Consider the following 26152-nt stretch of genomic DNA (forward strand, 5'->3'; position numbering starts at 1 on the left):
TGCCTCCCAGGTTCAAGCGATTCTCCTGCTTCAGCCTCCCGAGTACCTGGGACTATAGGCGTGCGCCACCACGCCCAGCTAATTTTTGTATTTTTAGTAGTGATAGGGTTTCACCATGTTGGCCAGGATGGTCTCAATCTCTTGACCTTGTATCTGCCCCCCTCGGCCTCCCAAAGTGCTAGGATTACAGGCATGAGCCAATGTGCCTGGCCACACTGGTCTTACCGTGTTCCCCACCATCCTGAAGCAGCTGGATTGGTAGAACAGTGAAATGGCCTTTTGAAGTCACAATTACAATGCCAACTAGAAGACAGTACTTTGCAGGGCTGGAGCAAAGTTTTCCAGAAGGCTGTGTATGCTCTGAATCAGCTTCCAATATATGGTACTGTTTCTCCCATAGCCAGGTTTCCCGGGTCCAGGAATCACTCACCATCACCCCTAGTGATCCACTAGAAAATTTTTCTTTCCGTTCTTGAGACATTATGTTCTGCTGGCCTAGAGGTCTTAGTTCCAGAGGGAGGAATGCTGCCACCAGGAGACACAACAACGATTCCATTAAACTGGAAGTTAAGATTGCCACCTGGACACACTTTGGGCTCCTCCTACCTTTAAGTCAACAGGCTAAGAAGGGAGTTACAGTGTTGGCTGGGGTGATTGACCCTGACTATCAAGATGAAATCAGTCTACTACTCCACAGCGGAGGTAAAGAAGAGTATGCATGGAGATCCATTAGGGCGTCTTTTAGTATTACCATGTATTGCCGTGCCCTGTGATTAAGGTAAATGGGAAACTACAACAGCCCCATCCAGGCAGGACTACAAATGACCCAGACCCTTCAGGAATGAAGGTTTGGATCACTCTACCAGGAAAAAAACCACCACCTGCTGAGGTGCTTGCTGAAGGCAAAGGGAATACAGAATGGCTAGTAGAAGAAGGTAGTCATCAATACCAGCTACGACTGCATGACCAGCTGCAGAAACAAGGACTGTAATTGTCATGAGTATTTCCTCCTCCTTTTGTTAAAAACATGTTTGTGCATGTATACACCTGTACTAAGAAAATATCTTCATTTTATTTCCTTTTTCTTTTATCATATGACTTAAGATTTATTGACTTCACATCAGCATTTTAAGTATTGTTAACTTTTAGTATTTGGGTTGGGATAGGTGTGTTTCTGGTTGTACGAAGGATAATTGTATTATGTTAGGCATAATTATGACCTTATTGTCTTTATTTGAAGATTATGTATGATCTCAGGAGATATGTATGGGTTCAAGTTGACAAGGGGTGGACTTGTGATGGTTAATACTAAGTGTCAACTTGATTGGACTGAAGGATACAAAGTATTGATCCTGAGTGTGCCTGTGAGGGTGTTGCCAAAGGAGATTGACATTTGAGTCAGTGGGCTGGGAAAGGCAGACCCACCCTTAATCTGGCTGGCTACCATCTAATCAGCTGCCAGTGTGGCTAGAATATAAGCAGGCAGAAAAATGTGAAAAGAGAGACGGGCCTAGCCTCCCAGCCTACATCTTCCTCCTGTGCTGGTTGCTTCCTGCCCTCCAGCGTCGGTCTTCAAGTTCTTCAGTTTTGGAACTTGGACTGGCTCTCCTTGCTCCTCACCCTGCAGACAGCCTATTGTGGGACCTCGTGATCGTGTAAGTTAATGCTTAATAAACTCCCCTTTGTATAAGTATCTATTCCCTTAATTCTGTCCCTCTAGAGAACCCTGACTAATACAGTAGGGTGTTTTTTTTTGTTTGTTTGTTTATTGGAAAAATATAAATAAATAAGCTATAGATTCAGTAGTACTCGAGTGAATTTACGTTTTAATAATCACAACTGTAGCTTTCTAAGTGTTTACTGGTTATTTGTGTATCTTCAGGGAATTGCTGATTTTTCCATTGAATTATTTGTCTTTTATTGATTTGTAAGGGTATATGTGTACATTTTTACTTGGTTTCATTTTTAAACTTTATGAGTTCTTTTTACTATATAGATATTTAAAATTTGCATGTAGTCACCTCAGCCTTGTTCCTTTTTGTCTCCTAGCTTTTTTGGTCAGATCTCTCTTCCCAGAAGATATTATTCATTTTATTGAGATATAATTCACATATCATAAAATTTACATTTTTGAAGTGTAAAATTCAGCGATTTTAATACATTAACAAAGTTGTACAATCATCACCATTGTTTCTGTGCAGAACATTTTCATCTTCCCAAAAAGAAACCCGTTAGTAATCACTCCCCGTTCCTCTTGCCTCACTCACAGCCCTTGGTAACCAGTAATCTAGTTTTTTGTCTATAGATTTACTTAATTCTAAACTAGACATTTCATACAAATGGAATCATTCAGCATGTTACCTTTTTGTCTGGCAGGTGCCAAGATTTTTGAAGTATGCTTTTTAATTTTTTTCTGGTATTTTCTAGATTTAAAAGTTTAGATTTTTAAATCTTTCTGGATTAAAAAGAAAAGTATTTTTTTTTTGAGACGGTGTTTCACTCTTGTTGCCCAGGCTGGAGTGCAATGGCACAATCTCTGCTTAGTGCAACCCCCGCCTCTCGGGTTCAAGCGATTCTCCTGCCTCAGCCTCCTGAGTAGCTGGAATTACAGGCATGTGCCACCACGCCCGGCTAATTTTGTAGTTTTAGTAGAGATGGAGTTTCTCCATGCTGGTCAGGCTGGTCTCGAACTCCTGACCTCAGGTGATCTGCCTGCCTCGGGCCTCCCAAAGTGCTGGGATTACAGGCATGAGCCATTGCGCCTGGCTAAAAAATGTATTTTTAAAAATGTATTACAAAAAAAAAAAAAAAAAAAAAGCTGGCCATGGTGGCAGGCTCCTGTGATCCCAGCTACTCCGGAGGCTGAGCCGGGGAGAATTGCTTGAACCTGGAAGGTGGAGGTTGCCGTGAGCTGAGATCATGCCACTGCACTCCAGCCTGGGCGACAGAGCGAGATTCCATCTCAAAAAACAAAAAAACAACAACAAAAAAATAGTATTCTCACCCTTTTCTACTCACATTCCTTCTGAGCTGGTTAGTGTTATTGGCTGGTATGTATCCTTCCACTCACATCTATTTACCCATATATTCAAATGCAAAATATACATACGTAGGGTGGTGGTGGTTGTATTTTAAAATGAAATTATTTTATGCACATTACTCTGCAGCATTGTTTATCTAAGAAAATATTTTAGCTGTTCCTCAAAATAGTTGATAGAGATCTAACACATTCCTTTCAGTATTAGGTAACATTCTGTTACACTAATGAGCCTCATTTACTCAGCCATTTCACTGAATGGGTGGATATTCAGATGTTTTCAGTTTTTTGACACTTAGCTAAGCCTTAAGTAAATATCTTGTTCATATATCCTTGTTAACTGATGCTCTTAATTCTATAGACTAGAATCTAAAAACTAGGGGTTCCTGTGTCAAGAACATTTGCATTTAAAATTTGTAATAGTTATTACTAGATTTACATTCCCCAATAGTTGCAGCAGGTCAGAGTTTCATCCCCACTGAATTGCCTATTTTCCTGCATTTTTATCAGGATTAGCTGTTGTTAAATCTTTAAAATTTTGCCACACTAATAAGGTAAGATAGTATCTCATCTCAGGTATTCTTACCTTCTCTTTCAGAGGTAAACTGTGTGATGTGATGGGTATGTTATTACCTTGATTGTGGTACTCATGTTAGAAGTATAAGTTTATCAGAACATCATGTTGTACACCTTAAATATATACAATTTTTATTTTTCAATCATACCTCAATAAAGCTGAAAAAATGTCATTCAGAAAGGAAGCAAACAGTAGATACTAGCATTAAAAATATGTTGTAAATTTTCAAGCATAGAATGATAACATAAGGTTAGGAACAAGAATATGTGTATAGATTTAAACATTTATCTCTGTGAATATTAATCCATAGATACAAATGTTGAAGGCAAGTTACAATCTTGAAGAAAATGAAAATTATGTTGTGTACCTATAATATGAAAATAAAAAATCACACAAAGGCATATACCTTCACTCAAGGATGTATACTCGAGTATACATATTATTTATAATAGCGCAAATTTGAAAACAGCCCAAATGTCCCACAACTGGTGAATGAATAAACCGGTGGTGATGCCTTGAAACTGTGGAATACTATTCAGCAATAAAGAGGAACTACTGACTCGGCAACATGTGTAAATCTCAAAAATATTATGCTAAGTGAAAGAAGCCAGGGTCAAGGGATGACATACTATATGATTTCTTAAAACTTCTAGAGAAGACAAAATTCAGGACAGAAAGCAGATCAGTGGATGCCAGGAGTGAGAGTTAGGGGAGGAAATTTATTGCAAAGGAGCAGTAGGGTATTGATTGTGGTGATGTTTGAAATGTTCTATGTCATGATCGTGGTTGTGGTTACATGACTATTCTGAAAGTTCATATTTAATAAGTGATATAAAAGAAAAAAGTATTAATGGCTTAAACATTAATTTTCCAAATGAGAGCACTAATTAAAATTCTCAAATGTTGAGAACAAAGATAGTATCTCATTATAATTTTTATTCTTTTTAAGGTTAGTGAGGTTTGAAAACAGTTCATATGTTTCTTTGCCATTTGCATGTTTTCTTTTGCAGGTGCCTGTTGACTTCCTTTACCTATTATTCTGTTATGTTGCTTCCAGTTCCTTATGAATTCGTGGAACTTTTTGTATATTAAGAGCAGTAATCCTACATTTTTAGTCTGTAAATGTTTTTCCAGTCACCTGTTTCTTTTGACTGTAGTATCTTTTTTTAAAAAGAAATATTTGAAATGTACAAAGAATGTAACAGTTTCCCATACTGCTATTAACATTTTTATATTTTGCTCATCTTTTGAGAAATTTATATGTGTGTCCACGAAAAGAGTGAAACTCTATAAAATATTTTAAGAGATTTATTCTGAACCAAATACGAGTGACCATGGCCTGTGACACAGCCATCAGGAGTTCCTGAGAATATGTGCCCAAAGTGGTTGGGGTACAGCTTGGTTTGATATATTTTAGGAAGGCATGAAACATCGATCAGATACATTTAAGAAATACATTGGTTTGGTTTAGAAAGGCGGGACAACTCAAAGTGGGGGCTTCCAGGCCATAGGTAAATTTAGACGTTGTCTGGTTGACGGTTGAGTTTGTCTGAAGACTTGGGATTAATGGAAAGGAATGTCCAGGTTAAGATAAAGGATTGTGGAGACCAGATTTTGTTGTGCAGAGGAATCTCTCAGCAGACTTCAGAGAGAGAGAAGGTTGTAAAATGTTTCTTATTAGACCTAAAAGAGTGCCTGGCTCTTAGTCGATTAATCTCCTGGATCTGGAAAGGAAAGAAAGAAAACAAAGGGAAAAGGGGATTGTCTATAGAATGTGGATGTTTTTTCCCCACAGGAGACTTTGCACGGCAATTTCAAGGTATGGCAAGGAAATATATTTTGGGGCTAAATATTTTTTCCTTGTCTCATAATGTTATGCCAGAGTCAGATTGAAAAGTAAGTCACGATATATAGCGTCAAATAAAACCCATCTGATGAGAATTTATGGTTTGTAGGGCATGACTTCCTAGACCCCTTAGGTAGGAGTTTGGGCAAGTTAAAAAATCAGAGCTAAGTCCTCACATGGCTTTTAAAAATTGTGAATAAGTAATACTTCCATAAATTCTGACTTAATTACGAATCCCACTAATTTCTTTTTTTTCTTTCCCAGGGACAGCCACTGCAAAGGGTTAAATGTGTATTCTTCCAGTCTAGCTTCTATATTTTTATGAGGATGGGGAGCTAGACAGAGAAGTATATAGCTCAGTGTTTCTCAAAGTGTGGTCTTTAGACCAGCAGCGTCAGCGTCACCTGGAAACTTGTGAGAAATGCCAGTTCTTAGTTTCTAACTAAATACTTAGTTTCTCACTAAAAACAGCAATTTTTATTAAGTCCTTCAGGTGATTGTGATGCACATTGAAGTTTGAGAACCATTGTTCATCTAGGTCATTGTCTTTAACTGCTGTATGGTGTTCCCTAAATTGAATATACCATTTTTTTAAAAAGAGACTAAGTCTTGCTATTATGTTGCCCAGGCTGGTCTCAAACTTCTGGGCCTATGGGATCTTCTTCCACCTCAGCCTTCAGATAGCTGCAACTATAAGCATGCACCACCGCACCCAGCTTGAATGTACCACATTTTAAATTCCATATTGTCAAGCATTTAAGTTACTTTTCTTTAAAAAATTAACGTTAATGCAAAGGAAACAATTGGCAGAGTGAAAAGACAACCTACAGGATGGGAGAAAATATTTGCAAAGTATGTATCCAGCAGAGGATTAATATCCAGAATATACAAGGAACTCTGACATCTCAACAGCAAAAAACAAAACAAAACAAAACAACAACAACAACAACAAAAAATTAAAAAATGGGCAAAGGACCTGAATAGACATTTCTTAAAAGAAGACAGACACATGACCAACAGATATATTTTTTTAAAAAGCTCAACATCACTAGTCATCAGGGAAATGCAAATCAAAACCACAGTGAGATATCATCTCACCCCGGTTAGAATGGCTACTATCAGAAAGACAAAAAATAGCAAATGCTGGCAAAGGTGTGGAGATAAGTGAACTCTTAAATGTGGCTAGTGGGAATGTAAACTAGTACAGCCACTATGGAGAACAGTGTGAAGGTTCCTCAAAAAACTGCAAATAGAACTACCATGTGATCCAACAATTCATTATTGGACATTTATCCAAAGGAAGGGAAATCAGTATATTGAAGAGACATCTGTACCCCCATGTTTATTGCAGCACTATTCACAATAGCCAAGATATGGAATCATCCTAAGTATCTAACAACAGATGAATGCATAAAGAAAATATGGTATATATACACAATGGAATAGTATTCAGCCATAAAAAAGAATGAAATTCTGTATTTTGAGGCACGTGGATTGAATTGGAGGACATTATATTAAGTGAAATAAGCCAGGGACAGAACATTAAACACTTGAGTGTTCTCGTTCATACATGGAAGCTAAAAAAAAGTTGATCTCATAGAAGTAAAAAGTAGAACAGAATACTACAGGCTGGGAAGGATACGGTGCGGGGAGGGTAGGGAGCGATTTGTTAAAGGATTCAAAATTACAACTAGATAGGAAGAGTAAATTCTAGTGTTGTATACCACTGTAAGATGGCTGTAATTAACAATATGTTACAAAGTTTCAAAGAGCTAGGAGAAGGATGTTGAATGTTCCCAGCACAAAGAAATGGTAAGAGATGATGGTTATGCTAATTACCTTGATTTGATCTCTGTATAGCTATGAAAATGTTACTATGTTCTTCATAAATATTAATACATCAAAAAATTTAAAATTAATAATGAACAAAAGATAAAGGGCCCTGAACTCTAGTTTTAAAGCTGAATTGTATCCAGTCAGATAGTTTCTATGTTATTTAAACGTTCACTTTAAATTTGGAGCTGAAATATATTTGGAAATCTTTACTTGTGTGTGTCTGAGGTAAACTTGGTTGGCTATTGGCAAATGTATTGGGTAGCTGCTTAATAAAACATTTCCTTCTAGTGCTTCAACTTTCTGATGCTTAGAAAATATGTATAATTAACATAATATGCATTATCACTTTTGAAAGTAACTAATTATTCTAACAGTTATTTGTGCCAAATTAGTAATGTGAATTCGGGAACTATCAGTCTTTTCTATGGCCCGGAATAATTTAAATAATAGAAATTATCTGATTAGATAGAAATCATTGTAAAATCATCAAGGTTAGGATTTCCTTTGACTTTTGCTTATCATTAGTTTTAAAGAAAAAAAATAAATTGACATAATGGAAATTTTCACTGTAGATCAGGAAGGGAATTCAGTGGAAAAGTAAGCTTCCTATTCACTCTTGACCTTCAGTTTATACTTTTTTTCCTAAGTCAAGTACTGCTACTGGTTTCTTATGCTATTTCTAGAATTAGCCTGTTTATTGTCTATTTAAAATAACTCATTAATCACCTTTTATTTGAGCTCCCTTATGGATCTGTGTAGTTTTTCTGTCTCTTTTTAAAATTTTGTATGTGGTAAAATGCACATAACATCAAATTTACCATCTTAGCCATTTTTAAGCATACAGTTTAGTAGCACTATCTTTCACATCGTTGTGCAATCAATCTCCAAAACCTTTTCATCTTGCAAAACAAATTCTGTATCTATTAAACAGCTCTCCATTCTTCCCTACCCTCAGCTCCTGGCAGCCGTCCTTTTACTTTCTGTCTTTGTGAATTTGACTACCTCATATAAGTGGACTCATACAGTATTTGTCTTTTTGACATGGGCTTATTTTACTTAGCATAATGTCCTCCAGTTCCATTCATGTTGCCTTGAAAGACAGGATTTCATTCTTTTTTCGTGGCTGAAATAGTATTCATCCATGTTGTAGCATGTCAGGATTTCCTTCTTCTTTAAGGCTGAGTGATATATTCCATTGTATGTATATACCAACATTTTATTTATCTAAATTTATCTGCCAATGGATTTTTCAGTTGTTTCCACCTTTTGGCTATTATCAATAATGCTACTGTGAACATGGGTGTACAAATAACTTCAAGACCCTGCTTTTAATTCTTCTGAATATATATCCAGAAGTGCAATTGCTGGATCATATGGTTATTTTATTTTTGATTTTTTGAAGAATTTCTGTTGTTTTTAAAGTCACTTTTGATGGTTTGTTCTTTGCTAGAAAATATATATTTCAGTTTTATCAGTGCAGAGTTGTATATAATACTTACATATTTTGTACAATTATATAAAAGTTATACTTCCATATTCTCATATAATTATCTTTAGTATCCATGTTTGTAACTGTTTACTCATTTCTCTTTCCTCATTCATGTTTACTATTTTATTGGTCTTTAAAACCTAGGCTTTGATTTTGTTTCCTAGCATTTAAATTTTTCTGTTTCATTAATTTTAGCTTTCATTTTATTTATACTGTTATTTCTTGAGGCAATGGCTTGGTTCATCTATTTTCAGTTTTTAAAAAAACTGTAAAGTATTTGTAAGGCTCTAAATTTTATTTTATTTTTTAGTTATAGGAATTTTTAATATATTCTGGTTATTCACCCCTTATGAGATACATTATTTGCAAGTATTTTCTCCCACTCTGTGGATTGTTGTTTCATCTTCTTGATAGTGTCGTTTGATACACAAAAGTTTTTATTTTGATGAAATCCAGTTTATCTGTTTTTTCTTTTGTTGCCTGTGCTTTTTTGGTATCATATACAAGAAATCTTTGCCAAATCCAATGTTGAAAATATTTTTTTTCCTATATTTTCTTCTAGGAGTTTTATAGCTTTACTGTTAAGTTTTGGTCTTTGATCTATTTTGAGTTCATTTTTGTATATGATGTAAGAAAAGGGTCCATCTTCATTCTTTTGCATGTGGATAATCAGTTTTCCTAGCATCATTTGTTGAAAAGACCGTCCTTTCCCTATTGAATGGTCTTAGCACCTTTGTCAAAAATTGGTCATATGTGTGAGGGTTTCTTTCTAGGCTCTCTATTCCATTGGTCTGTATGACTGTGCTTATGCTAGTACCACATTGTTTTGATTACTGTAGCTTTGTAGTAAGTTTTCAAATAAGAAAGTGTGAGTTCTCCAACTTTATTCTTTTTCAAGATAGTTTTGACTATTATGTGGCTCTTTGAGATTCCATATGAATTTTAGGATGGGTTTTTCCTTTTTTTTTTGAGATGGAGTCTCGCTCTGTTGCCCAGGCTGGAGTACAGTGGCGTGATCTCGGCTCACTACAAGCTCCGCCTCCCAGGGTCACGCCATTCTACTGCCTCAGCCTCCCAGGTAGCTGGGACTACAGGCGCCCGCCACCATGCCTGGCTAATTTTTTTTGTATTTTTAGTAGAAACGGGGTTTCACCATGTTAGCCAGGATGGTCTCCATCTCCTGACCTCGTGATCTGCCCTCCTCGACCTCCCAAAATGCTGGGATTACAGGCGTGAGCCACCGCGCCTGGCTTTTTTTTTTTTTTTTTTTTTGCAAAAAATACCATTGGGATTTTGATAGGGATTGCATTGAATCTGTATATTGCTTTGGGTAATATTGTTACCTTAACAATCTAGGAACGTGAGATATCTTTCCATTTATTTATGTTTAATTTCTTTCAGCAATGTTTTGTAGTTTTTTATTAAGTTTTTCACCTCCTTGATTAATTCCTGTGTATTTTATTTTGGATGCTATTGTAAGTGGAATTGTTTTCTTAATTTCCTTTTTGTATTTTTCATTGCTAATGTATAGAAATCCAGCTGATTTTTGTGTGCTGATTTTGTATTCTGTGACTTTGAATTTATTAGCTCTAACAGCTTGTTTTTGGTGTGTATGTGTCATCTTTAGGGATTTCTACATATATATCATCTGTGAATAGACATAGTTTTGCTTCTTTCTGTCCAAATTCAATGAATTTTCCATCTTTTTCTTGCCTACTTGCTCTGTCCGGAATTTCTAGTATTATGCCAAATAGAAGAAGAAAAAGTGGGCATCCTCGTCCTGTTCCTGATCTTAGGGGAAAAACTTTCAGTCTTTCACTATTGAGTATGTTGTTAGCTATTGGTTTTTAATACATGGCTTTTATGATGTTGAGGAAATTTCCTTCTATTCCTAGCTTGAGTGTTTTTTTATCATAAAAGGTGTGGAACTTTGTCAAGTGGTTTCTCTGTATTGATTCAGATGATCATGTGGAGTTTCTTCTTCATTCTATTAATGTGGTATATTACATTGATTTTTTCATTGTTGAATCATCTTGTGCTCCTGGAGTAAGTTTCACTTGGTCATGGTGTGTCATCCTTTTAATAGGCTGCTGATTTTGTTGAGTTTTTCATCAGTATTCCTAAGGTGTATTAGTCTGTAGTTTTCTTGTAGTATTTTTGTCTGGCTTTGGTATCGGTAATGTTGGACCATAGAACTAATGAAGAGAAGTGTTCCCTTCTCTTTAATATTTTGGAAGTGTTTGAGAAGCATTCTTTAAATGTTGGGTGGAATCAACCAGTGAAAGCTATCTGGTCCTAGCCTTTTCTTTGGGAGCTTTGTGATTACTGATTAATCCCTTTACTAGTTATAGTTCTATTTAGATTTTCTGTTTCCTCATGAGTTAGTTTTGGTAGACTGTGTGTTTGTAGAAATTTGTCCATTTTGTCCAGGTTATCCAAATTGTTGGCATACAGTTTTACATAGTATCGTCTCATAATTCTTTTTATTTTTGCAAAATCAGTAGTGTCACCACTTTTTTTGTTGTTGTTGGGGGGGTGGGGGGGATAGAGTCTTGCTCTTTCGCACAGGCTGGAGTGCAGTGACAAGATCTTGGCTCACTGCAACCTCCGCCTCCTGAGTTCAAGTGATTCTCCTGCTTCAGCTTCCCTAGTAGCTGGGACTACAGGCATGCACCACCATGCCTGTGTAATTTTTGTCTTCTTTACAGTAGAGATGGGGGTTTTACCATGTTGATCAGGCTGGTCTTAAACTCCTGACCTCAAGTGATTCGCCTGCTTTGGCTTCCCAAAGTGCTGGGATTACAGGCATGAGCCACTGCATCTGGCCGTGTCACCACTTTCATATCTGACTTTAGTAATTTGGTGTTCTTTCTCTCTGTCTCTCTTTTATTTATTTGTTTTTTTGTTAACCTATCTAGCTAGAGTTTTGTTGACTTTTTCAAAGAATCAGCTTCTGGTTTTGTAATTTTTCTCCATTGTTTTTCTGTTCTCTGTTTTCACTCTAATTTTTATTATTTTCTTTCTTCTGCTAGCTTTGGTGTAGTTTACTCTTTTTCTAGTTCCTTGAGGTATATGGTTAGGTTATTGAATGAGAACTTTCTTATTTTTTGATGTGAATGTTTACAGCTTTACATTTTTCTTTTAGCTCTGCATTCACTGCATCCTATAAGTTTTAGTATGTTGTGTTTTCGTTTTCATTTGTCTCACGTTGGTGTCTAATTTCCTTTGTGATTTTTTCCTTTGATATATTAGTTAACATTCACAAATTTTCACATATTTGTGAATTTTTTAGTTTTTTATCTGCTGTTGGTTTTTCATTTCCATTATGATCACAAAACATACTTTGTATGATTTCAGTTTCTTTAAATGTTTTAAGATTTATTTTGTAGCCTAACATATGGTCTGTTTTGGAGAATGTTCCATGTACACTTGAGAAGAATATATTGTGCTGGTGTTGGGTGAGTTTAGTTTTTGACATGTTACATTTGAGCATTCATTTAGGAGAAAAGCCAAGGGAAGACATTTGTTAATGAACTGTAAAGAGGGGTTGACATCACAAGAATAGGTAATTTTTTTTGAGAAACAAATTTAGAGCAACAGAACAGCCTTGAATATATTCTTATTTAGAAGGCTGAAGGTTGAATATAACCTGGAGTGTTAGAAAAGGGTGGAACAGTTTATCATAGAACAGAGCCAAGAAAGTATAATATTTAGACTTTAAATATCAAAAAGAAGATATGGTCAGCTGAATTCAAAGTTGAAGGCTAGGTGTGGTGGCTCATGCCTGTAATCCTAGCACTTTGGGAGGCTGAGGCAGAAGGATCACTTGAGCCCAGGGGTTCAAGACCAGCTTGGCCAACTTGGTGAAATCCTGTCTCTACTAAAAATACAAAAATTAGCCAGGCATGGTGGCAGGTGCCTGTAAACCCAGCTACTCTGGAGGCTGAGGCGGGAGAATCGCTTGACCCTGGGAGGCAGAGGTTGCAATGAGCCGAGATCGTGCCTTTGTACTCCAGCCTGGGCAACAGAGGAAGACACCATCTTGGGAAAAAAAAAAAGAAGTTCAGAAAACTGCTTGTTTGGAAAGGACTGTTTTTTGTATTCCTTTAATAATTCAATAAAGAAAATAGAAAAAGTATTTTTTTTAAATTTGAGAAACATTTAAATGATGACCACTACTTAAATTATGAAATTGAAAACCACAAATATAAATTATGCATTCTTTATAGTATGAGTTTTAGAGGCTGTTAATTTGCTATAATATTAGGTACATCTGGAATAGAAGAAACTTCATATCTTATCGCTATATTTGAATTCTGTAGAAGTTATTTCTGGACAGTCTACGAAAAGCTCTTGCTGGCCATGGAGGAAGTAGGCAGCTGACAGAAAGTGCTGCAATTGCCTGTGTCAAACTGTGTAAAGCAAGTACTTACATCAATTGGGAAGATAACTCTGTCATTTTCCTACTTGTTCAGTCCATGGTGGTTGATCTTAAGGTAACATGCTTATTCTTTCTCTACTACAAACTTTAAGAAAATTAAATGAATTTTCTAGCATAAGTATTATGTCAAAGATAATCACTAACATTAAAGTTCTGACTCTTCGTTGATAAGTTCATAGGACTTGCTTTTGTTGTTACTGTGTTCATCAGCCTAAATGGACTGAGAATATGAAGAAAACACCATTTTCTTAAATAAGCATAAATATACAGACTTGGGTTTAAAATAATGCGGCAATTAGGGCCTGAAATGAACCTGTATATGGTATAGGAAGAATTGTATCAGACTGATGAACCACAGTATGGGTGCTTTGTGCTTCTTCTGGCAGCTGGATTTTACTGCCATTTGTGTGGGTAATGTGTTGATGTTATTACATGTTAGTAAAGAAATACTGCATGGGTATTTAAAGGCTTTTGTTTTCTGTTGGGGTTTTTATAGAACCTGCTTTTTAATCCAAGTAAGCCATTCTCAAGAGGCAGTCAGCCTGCAGATGTGGATCTAATGATTGACTGCCTTGTTTCTTGCTTTCGTATAAGCCCTCACAACAACCAACACTTTAAGGTGAGAGCATTGGTTTTTATCTAACTATATTTACTGATGCTGTTATCCTTTATAAACAAAAAGACTATAGAGATTAATAGGTTCACTTTTATCGGTATTTCTCACTATTATGTATTGATGTTCATTTCAAGACCTTAAAAACTTAGTGTTTTTTTTTTAAACTTTCTATTTGCTGTTCTTTTTGGCTTCATTTGTATTACTGAGTATTTTTCTCATAGAAATAATCTGCTTTTTTTTTTCTTTTCTATAGATCTGCCTGGCTCAGAATTCACCTTCTACATTTCACTATGTGCTGGTAAATTCACTCCATCGAATCATCACCAATGTAAGTCCAAAAGGTATTGCTAAATTACTAAAAAAAATTTTTTCTTTCTTTTCTTTGCGTATTTCTTTTTAAGAAATGCACTCTTGGTTTTCAAAAAGGTTCTGAATTTAGATGTATGAAATAGGAAAATTTCTCCACGGTGATTCTATTTGATAATTGATAAATATTTGTATTTTTCATATTAAGTCTTGACCGAAGGGACCATATTAAGGAAGATGGAGTTAATAAGATGCTTTGGAAAGATTAAATCTAAAACATTTTATTCAGATCAGAAGCCCTTGAGAAAAATGTCACTGAAAATACAGTTTAAAATTTTCATCCCAAAGCTTTTCGAACATATTATTTCAGCATTTGATACATTGACTTGCCACCTTACCATTTAAGTTAAAAGTAATAGTATTTATGTTGTAGTCTAGTATAGCACATTGACAAAATGATGGGACTATATTTGATGGTACTTTTAAATCTTTTGATCCTAAATTCATTCATAGTGTAAAATTTCATTTTTCTTAAACAAAATGAAATATTAACATACTTTAAAGTAGGTATTAACAAGATACAAAAGCATATCAGACAAAGTAAGTGAAATCATTAAAAGGTACTTGTGAAACCTTCAACTCTGTCTGATGTGGAGACATTAAATAGACAGCAAAACTATCAGATTTGGACTGTGGATTTTTAAAATTCTGTTCTTGTAATAATGAACAACCCTATTTTGAAAGTTTTCAAGTGTTATTTTCCATTGTTCCACTTTTATCAAATGATACTCACATTCATGGGTAAATTGGTTGATGCTTTCCTTCTTTAAAGGAGGCTGTAATCATTGATAACTTAGTATATTTGACCTGTTTATAATCAAATTCCATTTTAAGACTGTGCCTCTGGTGAGTTGAAAATAACCCTTCACCTCATTTGCCCTGGATGTTGTATTTATTTAAAATAAATTCTGCCCATATTCTATCCATTCCTGCAGTGGAAAATTAACTATTGATAAAGCTATTTGGTGATACATTTAATTTTTCTCAGCAGGTGTTTAGTGAGCATTTTGGGAGGACAGTCCTTTGTTGTGCAGGATGCCTTGGGCATTGCAGGACCTTTAACATCTCTGGCCTCATTTCATTAAATGCCAGTTGTGCTGCATCTCCCCATCCCTAGTCATTATGAGCAAATAAACATGCCTGAGGGAATGATACCCCCTCCCTTAGTTGAGTATCACTGAGTTAAATTGTAGGTAAAAGTAACATTGAATATGCTTTGTTCCAAAAGGGAAAGTTTAATGAAGATTGTAAATAAGGTATGTTTGTATTAAAAACTTAAAAAAAAAATCACTGTACTTTTGTCAGCATAATGAGCCAGGGCATTGTACCTTCAAGGTTTACTTTCAAGGCCATTAAAAAAAAAGGTGATTTCCCCCCTCAAGTTTATGTGTAACTCAGAAATAAGACATTGTTGCTTTTTTCCGCTGTGGCTCAGAACACTAAAAATATTCAAAGAGTGGATAGCTGTGCATAAATGCTTAAAATTTGTATATAATAAACCCAAATATATACTTTTTTGATACTTTGTGGCTAGTTACTTTAATTGTGAAATATTTTTGTCTACAACTGACTACATAGAGCACTTTCAAGCATGGACTTGGCACTGCTGTAAGTGGCTGAGCTGCTCCTTTCTGGGTTCCAAGCATGCCTGGAGTGGTGCTTCATGCATGCCTCAGTGTACTTGGTGAAAGTGGCTGTGCATCCTCTTCTACTCTAATGAGCACTGCATGTGTGGAGGGTGGAGTGTGTCTGTATCAGAGATCAAGTTATATGAAAATCTGTTTTTATAAAGAAAAAAACTACATTGACTAATTTTTAAATATTAAGTATCAGTAACTTTTCAATGAAATAGCTTGAAAAGGAACATAAATATTAGTTCAAAGTATCTTTTTAAATTATGCTTTGGGTAGTGATACTTTATTATTATAGATAGCGTGGGAAATTGTTTCTCATTAGGATATTTTCCCCCTTGGTTTGAGGCTAATCGCTATTGAATCTGAAGTACTCTTTTGGTTGAAAAGGACTATTTATAAAGTGAATATAGAAATTTATGAGATTGCCTATTTTAGAGTTTCATTGAAGACATTTATTATGGCAATATTTTTGTCTTGAAAAATCACATGAAATTATTCTTAGATATTTGGACTTCTGATCTTAAATTCATTCATAGTGTAAATTTTTTTTCTAATGATTCTTGGTTCAATGTACCTCATAAGTTCTCTTCTCCCATGGTTCTTTAGCCAGTCCACATATTTTTATTTAAAGCATCACATTCTCAAATAAGATAAAAGTTTTACTGATGTGTATTGAGGGTTTGTGTAGAAGTAGTAAGGTGTTTGGAGTTCTACTTTTGTGAAACATACTCATACTCAGTTCATAAGTACTGAGTTTAGATCTAAAATATTCTAGTGTTTCTTCTTAGAAAATCTAAAATATATCCACTATTTGATTCTTATTATAATGCAGGTTCCTAGCAGTTGCTAAAATAGTAGTTGTACTGTCATCTTTTTTATTATGATGTGCCATAAGAGATGAATTGTAGTTGTAAGATCTATGTTATATGCATAATCTTCATAGACTTCCTTTAGGTTAAATTAGATATGTAATTGGGAAATTTAAAAAGTAATATACACACTTATGAACCAATTATCTTAGCCATCACTGGTACATGCTATAGCTGGTATATTACTTATTTCTGTTTTTTCCTTACGACAATTTATCATAATTTACATATGGATAGTTCACATACTGAAAATGAGATGATTGCTTTCTACTGAGAGGTTGTAGTTGAAAGGAATTGTTTCCAAGGCATTTGAAAATTATTTAAATCTCTTAAGGAATTGCCACATAATTTGTTCATATTATGTAAGTGTTGCCATTTGGCTATAAACATGGTATTTCCAAGGAAAAAAAGAGTAAGTCTACTTTAATTGACTGGTGTTCAGGAAGGACACATTTAGTAACTGCTCAAAATAGTAAACTTTTTTGCCAACCACATGATGTCTAGTTTTCCATACTTATTTTATTTGAAAATGTATATTTTACTTTAAAATGAATATATTATGAAAAATGAAAACTATGAAAATTACTAAATCTTAAGCCTAAAGTTATTTCATATGGTGCACCTGGTACCACAATACAGTTTCAAAAGCTATTAAAAAAAGACACAGTAATTTGAATAGGATGTTATATGGGATGCCTTTCTTAGTTTATCAGTTTCTGACAAGATCTTATGAGATGTGTTGGGTAAGGAAGACCCTTCACTCAATGTACTTTGTTATTATTCAGCTTTTTGTTACTTTAGGCTGATTAACACAAGCTGTATAATTTAGTAAGTATAAGGAAATCAAGTTGCATTGGTTGCTTTGGGCAAGTCAAAATTGCTGAGAGTTGGAGGAATCCATTATACTATCAGACTAAAAATTGATCATTTGTAGGAACTAGATTAAATAAAGTAGGAGTTGAGGGAAAAATGTAAACAACCATACTGTCCCAAAAAAGCATTTCTTCCCTCCCAGTTTTGGGATTCCTCCCTGAATGGAGTTCAGTATTCAAAATGTGTATCATAAGTTGGTTTTATATTTTACTATCCGGCGAACAGGATTTGTAATCCACAGTTTGGGTTAAGGTAATATAACTCGATGCTATTCAAAATATTCTGAGAATTCCAAGTGAAGAAATTAAAATGTCGAGACTTCAATTAGCTTAGTTTTGAATAAGAAAAAATCTGGGACTGAAATGTGAGAGATGTGAGGCTTATTCAATCCCTCTTACCTACAATTTGAATGTATTATTCTTCCAGATTTTTTAAATAAACATCTGGAGTATTATAAATTAGAAGCCTACATTTTAGGTCATTTAATGCATAGTCTACATATGTAGTGAAAATTCATCCAGTCAGTTTTTTATTAAATGATAGACTTCAAAGATATAGTGATTTTCACAATTGTCATTTTTTAATAATATATCAAGTAATTCATTTTAAAGTTAAAGATACACTTCCAAATAAAATAGGCACTAAAAACTAGACATCACAGTTAAACAGGTTAAATTGAAATAGAAAATACATAAAATAATTGTTTAAAAAATATTTCACTAGGATCAGTTTGTCTTTGTTTATGGTAATTGTTAGTCTCCCATGTATCATGTCATCATTGCATATCAATTTAAGATTATAGGTTTACTTAATAGTTTTATTTCATTTACTAATTTCATGTTGTATATATCATTGTTGTCTGTAAACATATAAGTAATGGTTTTCCACATACACTTTTAATACTGTGTTGAACCACTAATCACTTTTAAAGCTTTGATAATAGCATTCTTACCTGGGAAAATATATGCCATGTATGCACGTGTTCCAGAAATTGTAAAACATTAAACTTAAAAAAAAAAGAAGATTGGCTACAGATTAGCTCTCTGAAGACTTTATTTTTCAAATTCACTGGCTAATCATTGAGAAAAGATGTCTCACATGCACATGCTCATGAAGTGGGCAATTTGTCTCATGCTCACTATTATGTTTTATAATATAATATGTATGAGTTAGTGTTTGAATTAAAGACGTTGTTTGAAGACTTTGGAAATCATGGTGTGTGTTTGCATGGTCTTAGAAAGTTCCCGACAAAAGGATAAAACTTAAAACTACAGTGATAAACAGAGCATACAACTCATGTAATTTTGTACTTTTTCTTCCTATTGGTCTTTGTTTTTCTCTAGTCCGCATTGGATTGGTGGCCTAAGATTGATGCTGTGTATTGTCACTCGGTTGAACTTCGAAATATGTTTGGTGAAACACTTCATAAAGCAGTGCAAGGTTGTGGAGCACACCCAGCAATACGAATGGCACCGGTAAGATAAATCACGAATTTTGAATCTCACCTCCTTTCTATTGCATTTTTTTAGTGTCTTTATCCCATTCCTGCTGCTTTGGTTATTTTAGAGAATTGAATGGGTCCTTCATTTCCTCTAAATGTTGTGGTATGTTGTATATAGAATATTGTTGAATACTAGATTATAATGTTTGTTTTCCACTGTTTCCATGAGTTGAACTTTTCTTAGATAAATTTTCTCACAAAACACTGAAAGTCTTAATGAATGTCACCTTTTTTTCTGTTTTTAAAGTTTTTTTCTCCTTAAAACTTTTGAACAAAAATATTTTGATTAGCCTCTCACGTTTTGGGGATGAGTAAGGGAAGCTGACTCCTGGGTTAGAGTGAATGTTGCTGCTAATGCACATTTTAGCTAATTGAATGGTGACTATTAAACATAGGAAATGAATAAAATTTAGAGTTTTTGTATTTAAAATAAAAATATTTTGTATTTCAACAAATATGCCTTGAGGTTTTACAACTGATAGGAACTTTGATACTGACATTTGACTCTAAACTTAATAAAAAGCAGACTTAAAATTGGGTATTCTCACAGATTATTACTCTTAATATGGAATTTAAAAACTCCTATGGAATCAATTTAAAAAGATAATTATAAGATTGTGGAAGTCATTTTTTGGTGTTTGTGTATAGCAAGAGTATTATACAAGAGCAACTCTTGACATTGATTGGTGGTGCTTTGTCTTCTGCTTCTTATTTTCTATTATTGGCTGCTGTCGCTCACATGATCAGATGCCAACCAGTCACTGTTTTGCATGGCAGTGGGCTTCTGTGGCTGTAAGTATGACCTATTGTAACTACATCAGAAAAGTCCTTGGTTTCTTTGACTTTTCTGTGTATAGTTACCATTATAGTCACACCTTGTCATTTCAACTGAAAATATAGCATGTCTTCACCTGTTGGTTTTATCTAGTAAGTTAGTCATTTCACAGTTAGGAGATAATGTAAACAGCTTTCTCCCTGGCATGCTTCTCTTTTTCCAAGTCCCCTTAGTCAGTGAAATATTTTGGTTTTATACAGTTGTGGTTCACTCTTATCCAGTTGTCAGTAATTATTTCTGAGGATTGTTTATCTTAGATGTTCAAATAGAGAAGTTTTTTATGTCATATATTTTGAGATTATTGAGCCTAAAAAATATAGCCAAAAGATCATGGCAATGATGTTTCCTTAAGTAAACTTTAAAATGCAAGGTTACCTTTTAGTTGACTTTTTGTAATGCCAAGTACTTCACTTTTTTTTAAGTTGAAGAAATTTTCAGTACAGGTATAAGTTAATTGGAGGTAAGCATAAATAATAGCTGTTTAAATGTTATTTAACAAGATATTTTAAAAAAATCTTTTAAAACTACTTGAAATAAGTTGTTTAAAAGTTATTTATTGACCTGTTTATTCCAGAGATCTGGGAAATTAGAAGTTTATTTGACTTTTTTGTTTTAAGTTTACTACCTTTTCTGGTAGAAAGTTAATGGCCTCCAATAATAGGACTTGTTGGGAGGTTTATATTCACTTCCTATTTAACTTCAATATCCCCTTTACCAGCTGCCCATAATTTTCTGTGAATAAGGACTAAAAATGAAAGTAAATGATTATTTTGAACAGAGGTAAAATTTGATTGGCAGTCTGAATATGTTCTCTACACTTAGAAGTTATTTTACTTCTTAGCCCTAGTTATAAGCTGATTCTCAGAGCTACATATTATTTTACCGAAAAGCCATAACTAGAGAGGATTTCCTCTTTTGGCCCAAGGACACCTGTAATAAGAATTTAGTTTTTATTTCTAATTATTTTCTGAAAATATCAATATACATTTAATTTTCAAAATCATTCCTAAGCTGTTTATGTTTTTGAAATGTTATATGTATGTATATTTGTACATAATGACTAAAGGACAGCTTTTGGGCTGATATTACCAGGAGAGAAAATAAATAGCAAATTTAATATGAAACAATTTTTAGAATAAGAAAATTTTAGGTTTTGAATGGCTGTTAGGGTAAAATCTCACCCCTCATAAACTTGGTGAGTTAACAGTCAGATAACCAGTATGGAAGTATTGACCTTCTACTCTTTGCCAGGCAAAGGTGCTAATGCCAGGGAAGCATGGTGAACTAAACATACACAGCACTTCCCCTCACCGAGATTCCGAGCAAAAGGTTTATAGCTTTTGCTTGAAAATGCCTAATGAAGAACTCAACACCGGACACGGTGGCTAACGTCTGTAATCCCAGCACTTTGGAAGGCCAAGGTGGGCGGACCACCTGAGGTCAGGAGGTCGAGACCAGCCTGGCCAACATGGTGATACCCTATATCTACTAAAAATACAAAAATTAGCCAGGCGTGGTGGTGCATCCCTGTAATTCCAGCTACTCAGGAGGCTGAGGCAGAAGAATCGCTTGAACCTGGGAGGCAGAGGTTGCAGTGAACTGAGATGGCGCCATTGCACCCCAGCGTGGGCAACAAGAGCGAGAATCTGTCTCAAAAAAAAAACAAACAAAAAAACTCACTACAGGTGGCATGGAGTCTGGCAACACAGGCAAATATGTATAATAAATGGTTTACAGATAATACCTAACATCAGAGTTTCCTACTGTTGGCACTATTAACATTTTGGACTGGATAACTCTGTTATAGGGGGCTGTACTGTGCATTGTGGGATATTCAGCAGCATCTCTGGCCTCTACCCACTAGGTGCCAATATTCCCTTTACCCCCCAGCCCTCCCAGTCATGGAAACCAGACATGTCTCCAAACATTTCCAGATGCCCCCTGGGGGACAAAATCACCCCCAGTTGAGAACTACTGTATTACAGAGTATGTTCAGCGGGTTGTCCCTCATTTGTATTGCCTCAAATGATTTGGGACTGATAAACCTGAGCCATTAGCTTGCTTCAGAAGTAGCAATCTAGGAGTTCTGTTGCAAAACAGTAAAAGTAAAATAATATCTGCTTCAAGGCTTTAATAACACTTTGTATTTTGGAGAGACAAGTTACTTGTTGGAAGGAGCTAATTATTTGAAAATTTTCTCTTCGACCAAGATAGAATCATATCTCTGTCACTTACAGCCATCATTGATCCTCTTTCTGTTGGAGCTCTATAGAATACTTCTGATTCTTCCACAAGGTGGCCCTGCAGATATTTGAATAAGGTTATTCTGTACTCCTAGAATTCGTTTTATTTTTATATTGTTTTGGCATTGGAAGGGATTTATTCTTTTAGCTCTCTCTCTTTTTTTTTCTTCTTGAGACAGAGTCCCACTCCGAGTCCCACTCTGTCACCCAGGCTGGAGTGAGTGCAGTGATGCAATCTTGGCTCACTCCAACCTCTACCTCCCAGGTTCAAGTGATCTCCTGCTTTAGCCTCCCGACTAGCTGGGGTTACAGGCGCCCACCATCATGCCAGCTAATTTTGTATTTTTAGTAGACCATTTAGCACCATTTTGGGCAGGCTACTCTTGAACTGTGACCTCAAGTGATCCACCTGCTTCAGTCTCCCAAAATGCAGGGATTATAGGCATGAGCCACTGCGCCTGGCCTCTTTCAGCTCTCTTTAAAAGTGTATGCGTGTTTGTTGGGTCTGTTTTTATAGCTAAAGAAACTGAAGCTTAAATAAAGTTATATTAATAACAAATGCATGGTTAATGAACAGTCAACCAGAGTTAGTTCTGAGGTTTCTTGACATTCAGTTCAGTGTCTTTATCAGGTTCTTTAGTTGTCCTTCTTCACTAGCAAGTAAGCTTGATGAAAGCAGCTTTGTCTGGCTTAATCAACACTGAATCCCTAACGTTTGAACAACATCTGATACATATTGGGCATTTAGTACATGTTTGCAGAATGAATGAAGGAATGAATTTCTTACCTGATGTGGTTTCAAAATCCTCGTACAGGCAGGGCGCAGTGTCTCATGCCTATAATACCAGCACTTAGGGAGGCCGGGGCGGGCAGGTCACTTGAGACCAGGAGTTTGAGACCAACTGGGCCAACATGGTGAAACCTTGTCTCTACTAAAAATGCAAAAAAATTAGCCAGGCGTGGTGGCAGGCACTTGTAGTTATAGCTACTCAGGAGGCTGAGGCAGGAGAATTGCTTCAACCCGGGAGGCGGAGGTTGCAGTGAGCCAAGATTGTCACTGCACTCCAGCCTGGGCAACAGAGCGAGACTCTGTCTCAAAGAAACAAAAACAAAAAACCAAAAACCCTCCTGTTTCTGATTTGCTTCTCTTCTGGAAAGACCAACCTGACAAAAATTTTTAAAATTAAAATGCCATATTAAGATCCGATGTTAGTGATACAGATGTAATACTATGATGTAATAATTGATAAAAGCTATTAAACTGCTGTGTTTGTATACCCTGTTTCTATTAATACAATCTAAGATAGTATTATTATTTTATGTTGACTTTTTAGTTATTTAAACTCTTTGGCCATTTTTATATGAATGTTGAGCCATAACTTCTCCTTTGTACTTTTGTAGTATTTTTTTAATATTTGAAATGTTTGTCTTAGCACTAATTCTACTATTTGCAAACTAACATCTCCTGCTTTCATAAAATTCAAAACTGCCAATAACAGATGTATGAATTTTCACAAATATTTGTTATTTCTCAACATTTTTTATCTTAAGTGGCATGCTGGCTCACCAGATCTTTCTTACATGCCTGTTATTCAGTCACATGGTCTAAATTAACAAGTGGTTTGGGCCTTTAATAGATATCTGAAGACTCTGGTTCATGAATTTCTTCCCAGACATGATTGCCTCTCATCTTTGGCCAGATCACATGTACCAGCTTGTATTCCTACTAATACCTGCAATATAGAAGATCAACTAATGAATGAATGAATTTTTTTCTTACATTTCTAATTAAGAAACACATTGCTTCTTTAGCATGTTTTTCCTCACTTTCTGTAACCCACTAAAATTAAAAGGTATTTGAGATGAATTAAATTTATTGGAATTTCTGAAGTCATACATTTCATATTAGGCAACCATGTTGGAAAAGAATTTACATGTTGATATTTGGGATTAAGAGGTGACATAATTAAACTAATATAGTCATACATCACTTAATGACAGGGACATGTCTTGAGAAATGAGTGCATCCTTAGTGATTCAGTCATTGTACAAACATCATAGAGTCTACTTACATGAACCTAGATGGTTATATAGCCTGCTACATACCTAGGATATATGGTCTAGCCTACTGCTCCTAGGCTGCAAAGCTAGACTAAACAGCATGTTACTGTACTGAATACCGTAGGCAGTTGTAGCACAATGGTAAGTATTTGTTTATTCAAACAGAAAAGGTGCAGTAACAATACAGTATAAAAGAAAAAAAATGTATAGGACACTTAACACAAATGGAGTTTGCAGGACTGGAAGTTGCTGTGGGTGAGTCATTGAGTGAGTGTTGAGTGAATGTGAAGCCTAGGACATTACACTACTGTAGACTTAAAATTTTTTTAAATTTATTTTACTTTTAATACTTTTGCATTTTTCTCATACTCAGGATCTATACTGTAGACTTTATAAACACTACACTTAAGCTATATCAAATTTATAAAAAATATTTTTATATGATAACTTTACAATAGCTTTTAAAATATAAACTTTTAAATTTTTTAATTTTTTGACTTGTAATAACACTTAGCTTAAAACACATTGTATAGCTAGCTGTATAAAATATTTTCCTTTATATCCTGTAAGTTTTTTCTATTTGAAAATGTTCTATTTTAATTTTTATTTTGAAAACTGTTTTAAGATCTGGGACACAAACATACACGTTAGCCTAGGCCTACATGGGGTCAAGATCATCAATCAGTGTTACTGTCTTCCACCTCCACATCTGCTCCCATTGGAAGGTTTTAAGGGGAAATAACGTGTGGAGCTGTCATCTCTTGTGGTAACAATGCCTTCTTCTGGAATACCTCCTGAAGGACCTTCTGAGGCTGTGTTTCATAGTTAACTTTTTATCTTTAAGTAGGAGTATAACAATACAAAGTATACTATAGTAGGCTGGGCCTAGTGGCTCACGCCTGTAGTCCCAGCACTTTGGGAGGCCAAGGCAAGTGGATCACCTGAGGTCAGGAGTCGAGACCAGCCTGGCCAACATGGCAAAACCTCTTTTCTACTAAAAATACAAAAATATTAGCTGGGCATGGTGGTGCATGCCTGTAGTCCCAGCTACTCGGGAGGCTGAGGCAGGAGAATTGCCTGAACCCGGGAGGCAGAGGTTGCAGTTAGCCGAGATCGCGCCACTGCACTCCAGCCTGGGCAACAAAGTGAGACTTGGTCTCAAAAAAAAAAGTATATTATAATAAATACATAAACCAGTAACAGTTATTTATTCTCATCAAGTATTGTATACTATACATAATTGTATGTGCTATACTTTTTTTTTATATGACTAGAAGTGAAGATTTGTTTACACCAGCATCACTACAAACAATAACCCATTGTGCTTGGACATCATGATGGCTATGATACTAAGTGATAGGAATTTTTCAGCTATGTTACATATTGTCTATCATTGACTGAAATGTTGTTTTGTGGCATATGACTCTATTTACATTTTTTGGAAATGATTCTTAAGGAAAAATTCTGATACCTGCTCATTGTTCTCTGATCTTGTGTTCCTGTGCAATGGCTGCATCAGGGAAGAGCCATTTGATAGTTACACTTAGTTACATCAAAGTAAATAAATTTGTTTAATCAAAGTTTCAGCTTGATCTAAGGTGAAACACCTCAACTTAGAGTGAGGAAAAAAATACAGTTGAAAGAGAGCAAACAGTAAAACCAGAATTTATTAAATCATTTAGTAAAACATTTGCTTTGGGGTCGGGGGGCAGTTATAAAAGCAAACTATTTGGAAGTTTTGCTATTTCTCTTCTGTAGTGACATTCTTGAGTATAAATGTGTGCATTAAGTAGCTATTCCTCCCCCCAAGGACTAAAACCCTTCGGTGTTCTTGGGTGTAATAACAAATGCATATTTCACTTAAACACTGAGGATAGTTCATTTGTGTTGTAGTTATTCATGTCTGCTTCTTAACTTTGAAAGACAGC

At 35.2% G+C, this 26152-nt stretch overlaps 1 protein-coding gene across 12 annotated transcripts in view; it reads left to right on the forward strand.

The window, feature by feature from the left end:
- Positions 1-26152, forward strand: part of NF1 (neurofibromin 1) — a 260201-nt gene that overhangs the window by 73680 nt on the left and 160369 nt on the right. For 5 of the 12 annotated variants that reach the window (XM_055388555.2, XM_055388558.2, XM_055388559.2 and 2 more), the window contains exons 9-14: positions 13108-13281; positions 13723-13845; positions 14096-14170; positions 15787-15816; positions 18928-19059; positions 19833-19877. In XM_055388555.2, the coding sequence (XP_055244530.1) occupies positions 13108-13281; positions 13723-13845; positions 14096-14170; positions 15787-15816; positions 18928-19059; positions 19833-19877 (579 nt within the window). The remainder of the gene's footprint in view (positions 1-13107; positions 13282-13722; positions 13846-14095; positions 14171-15786; positions 15817-18927; positions 19060-19832; positions 19878-26152) is intronic. The other 7 variants (XM_055388560.2, XM_031010600.3, XM_055388563.2 and 4 more) reach the window with 3 other exon arrangements.

Source organism: Gorilla gorilla, chromosome 4, assembly GCF_029281585.2.
Source record: "Gorilla gorilla gorilla isolate KB3781 chromosome 4, NHGRI_mGorGor1-v2.1_pri, whole genome shotgun sequence".
Classification (NCBI taxonomy): domain Eukaryota; kingdom Metazoa; phylum Chordata; class Mammalia; order Primates; family Hominidae; genus Gorilla; species Gorilla gorilla.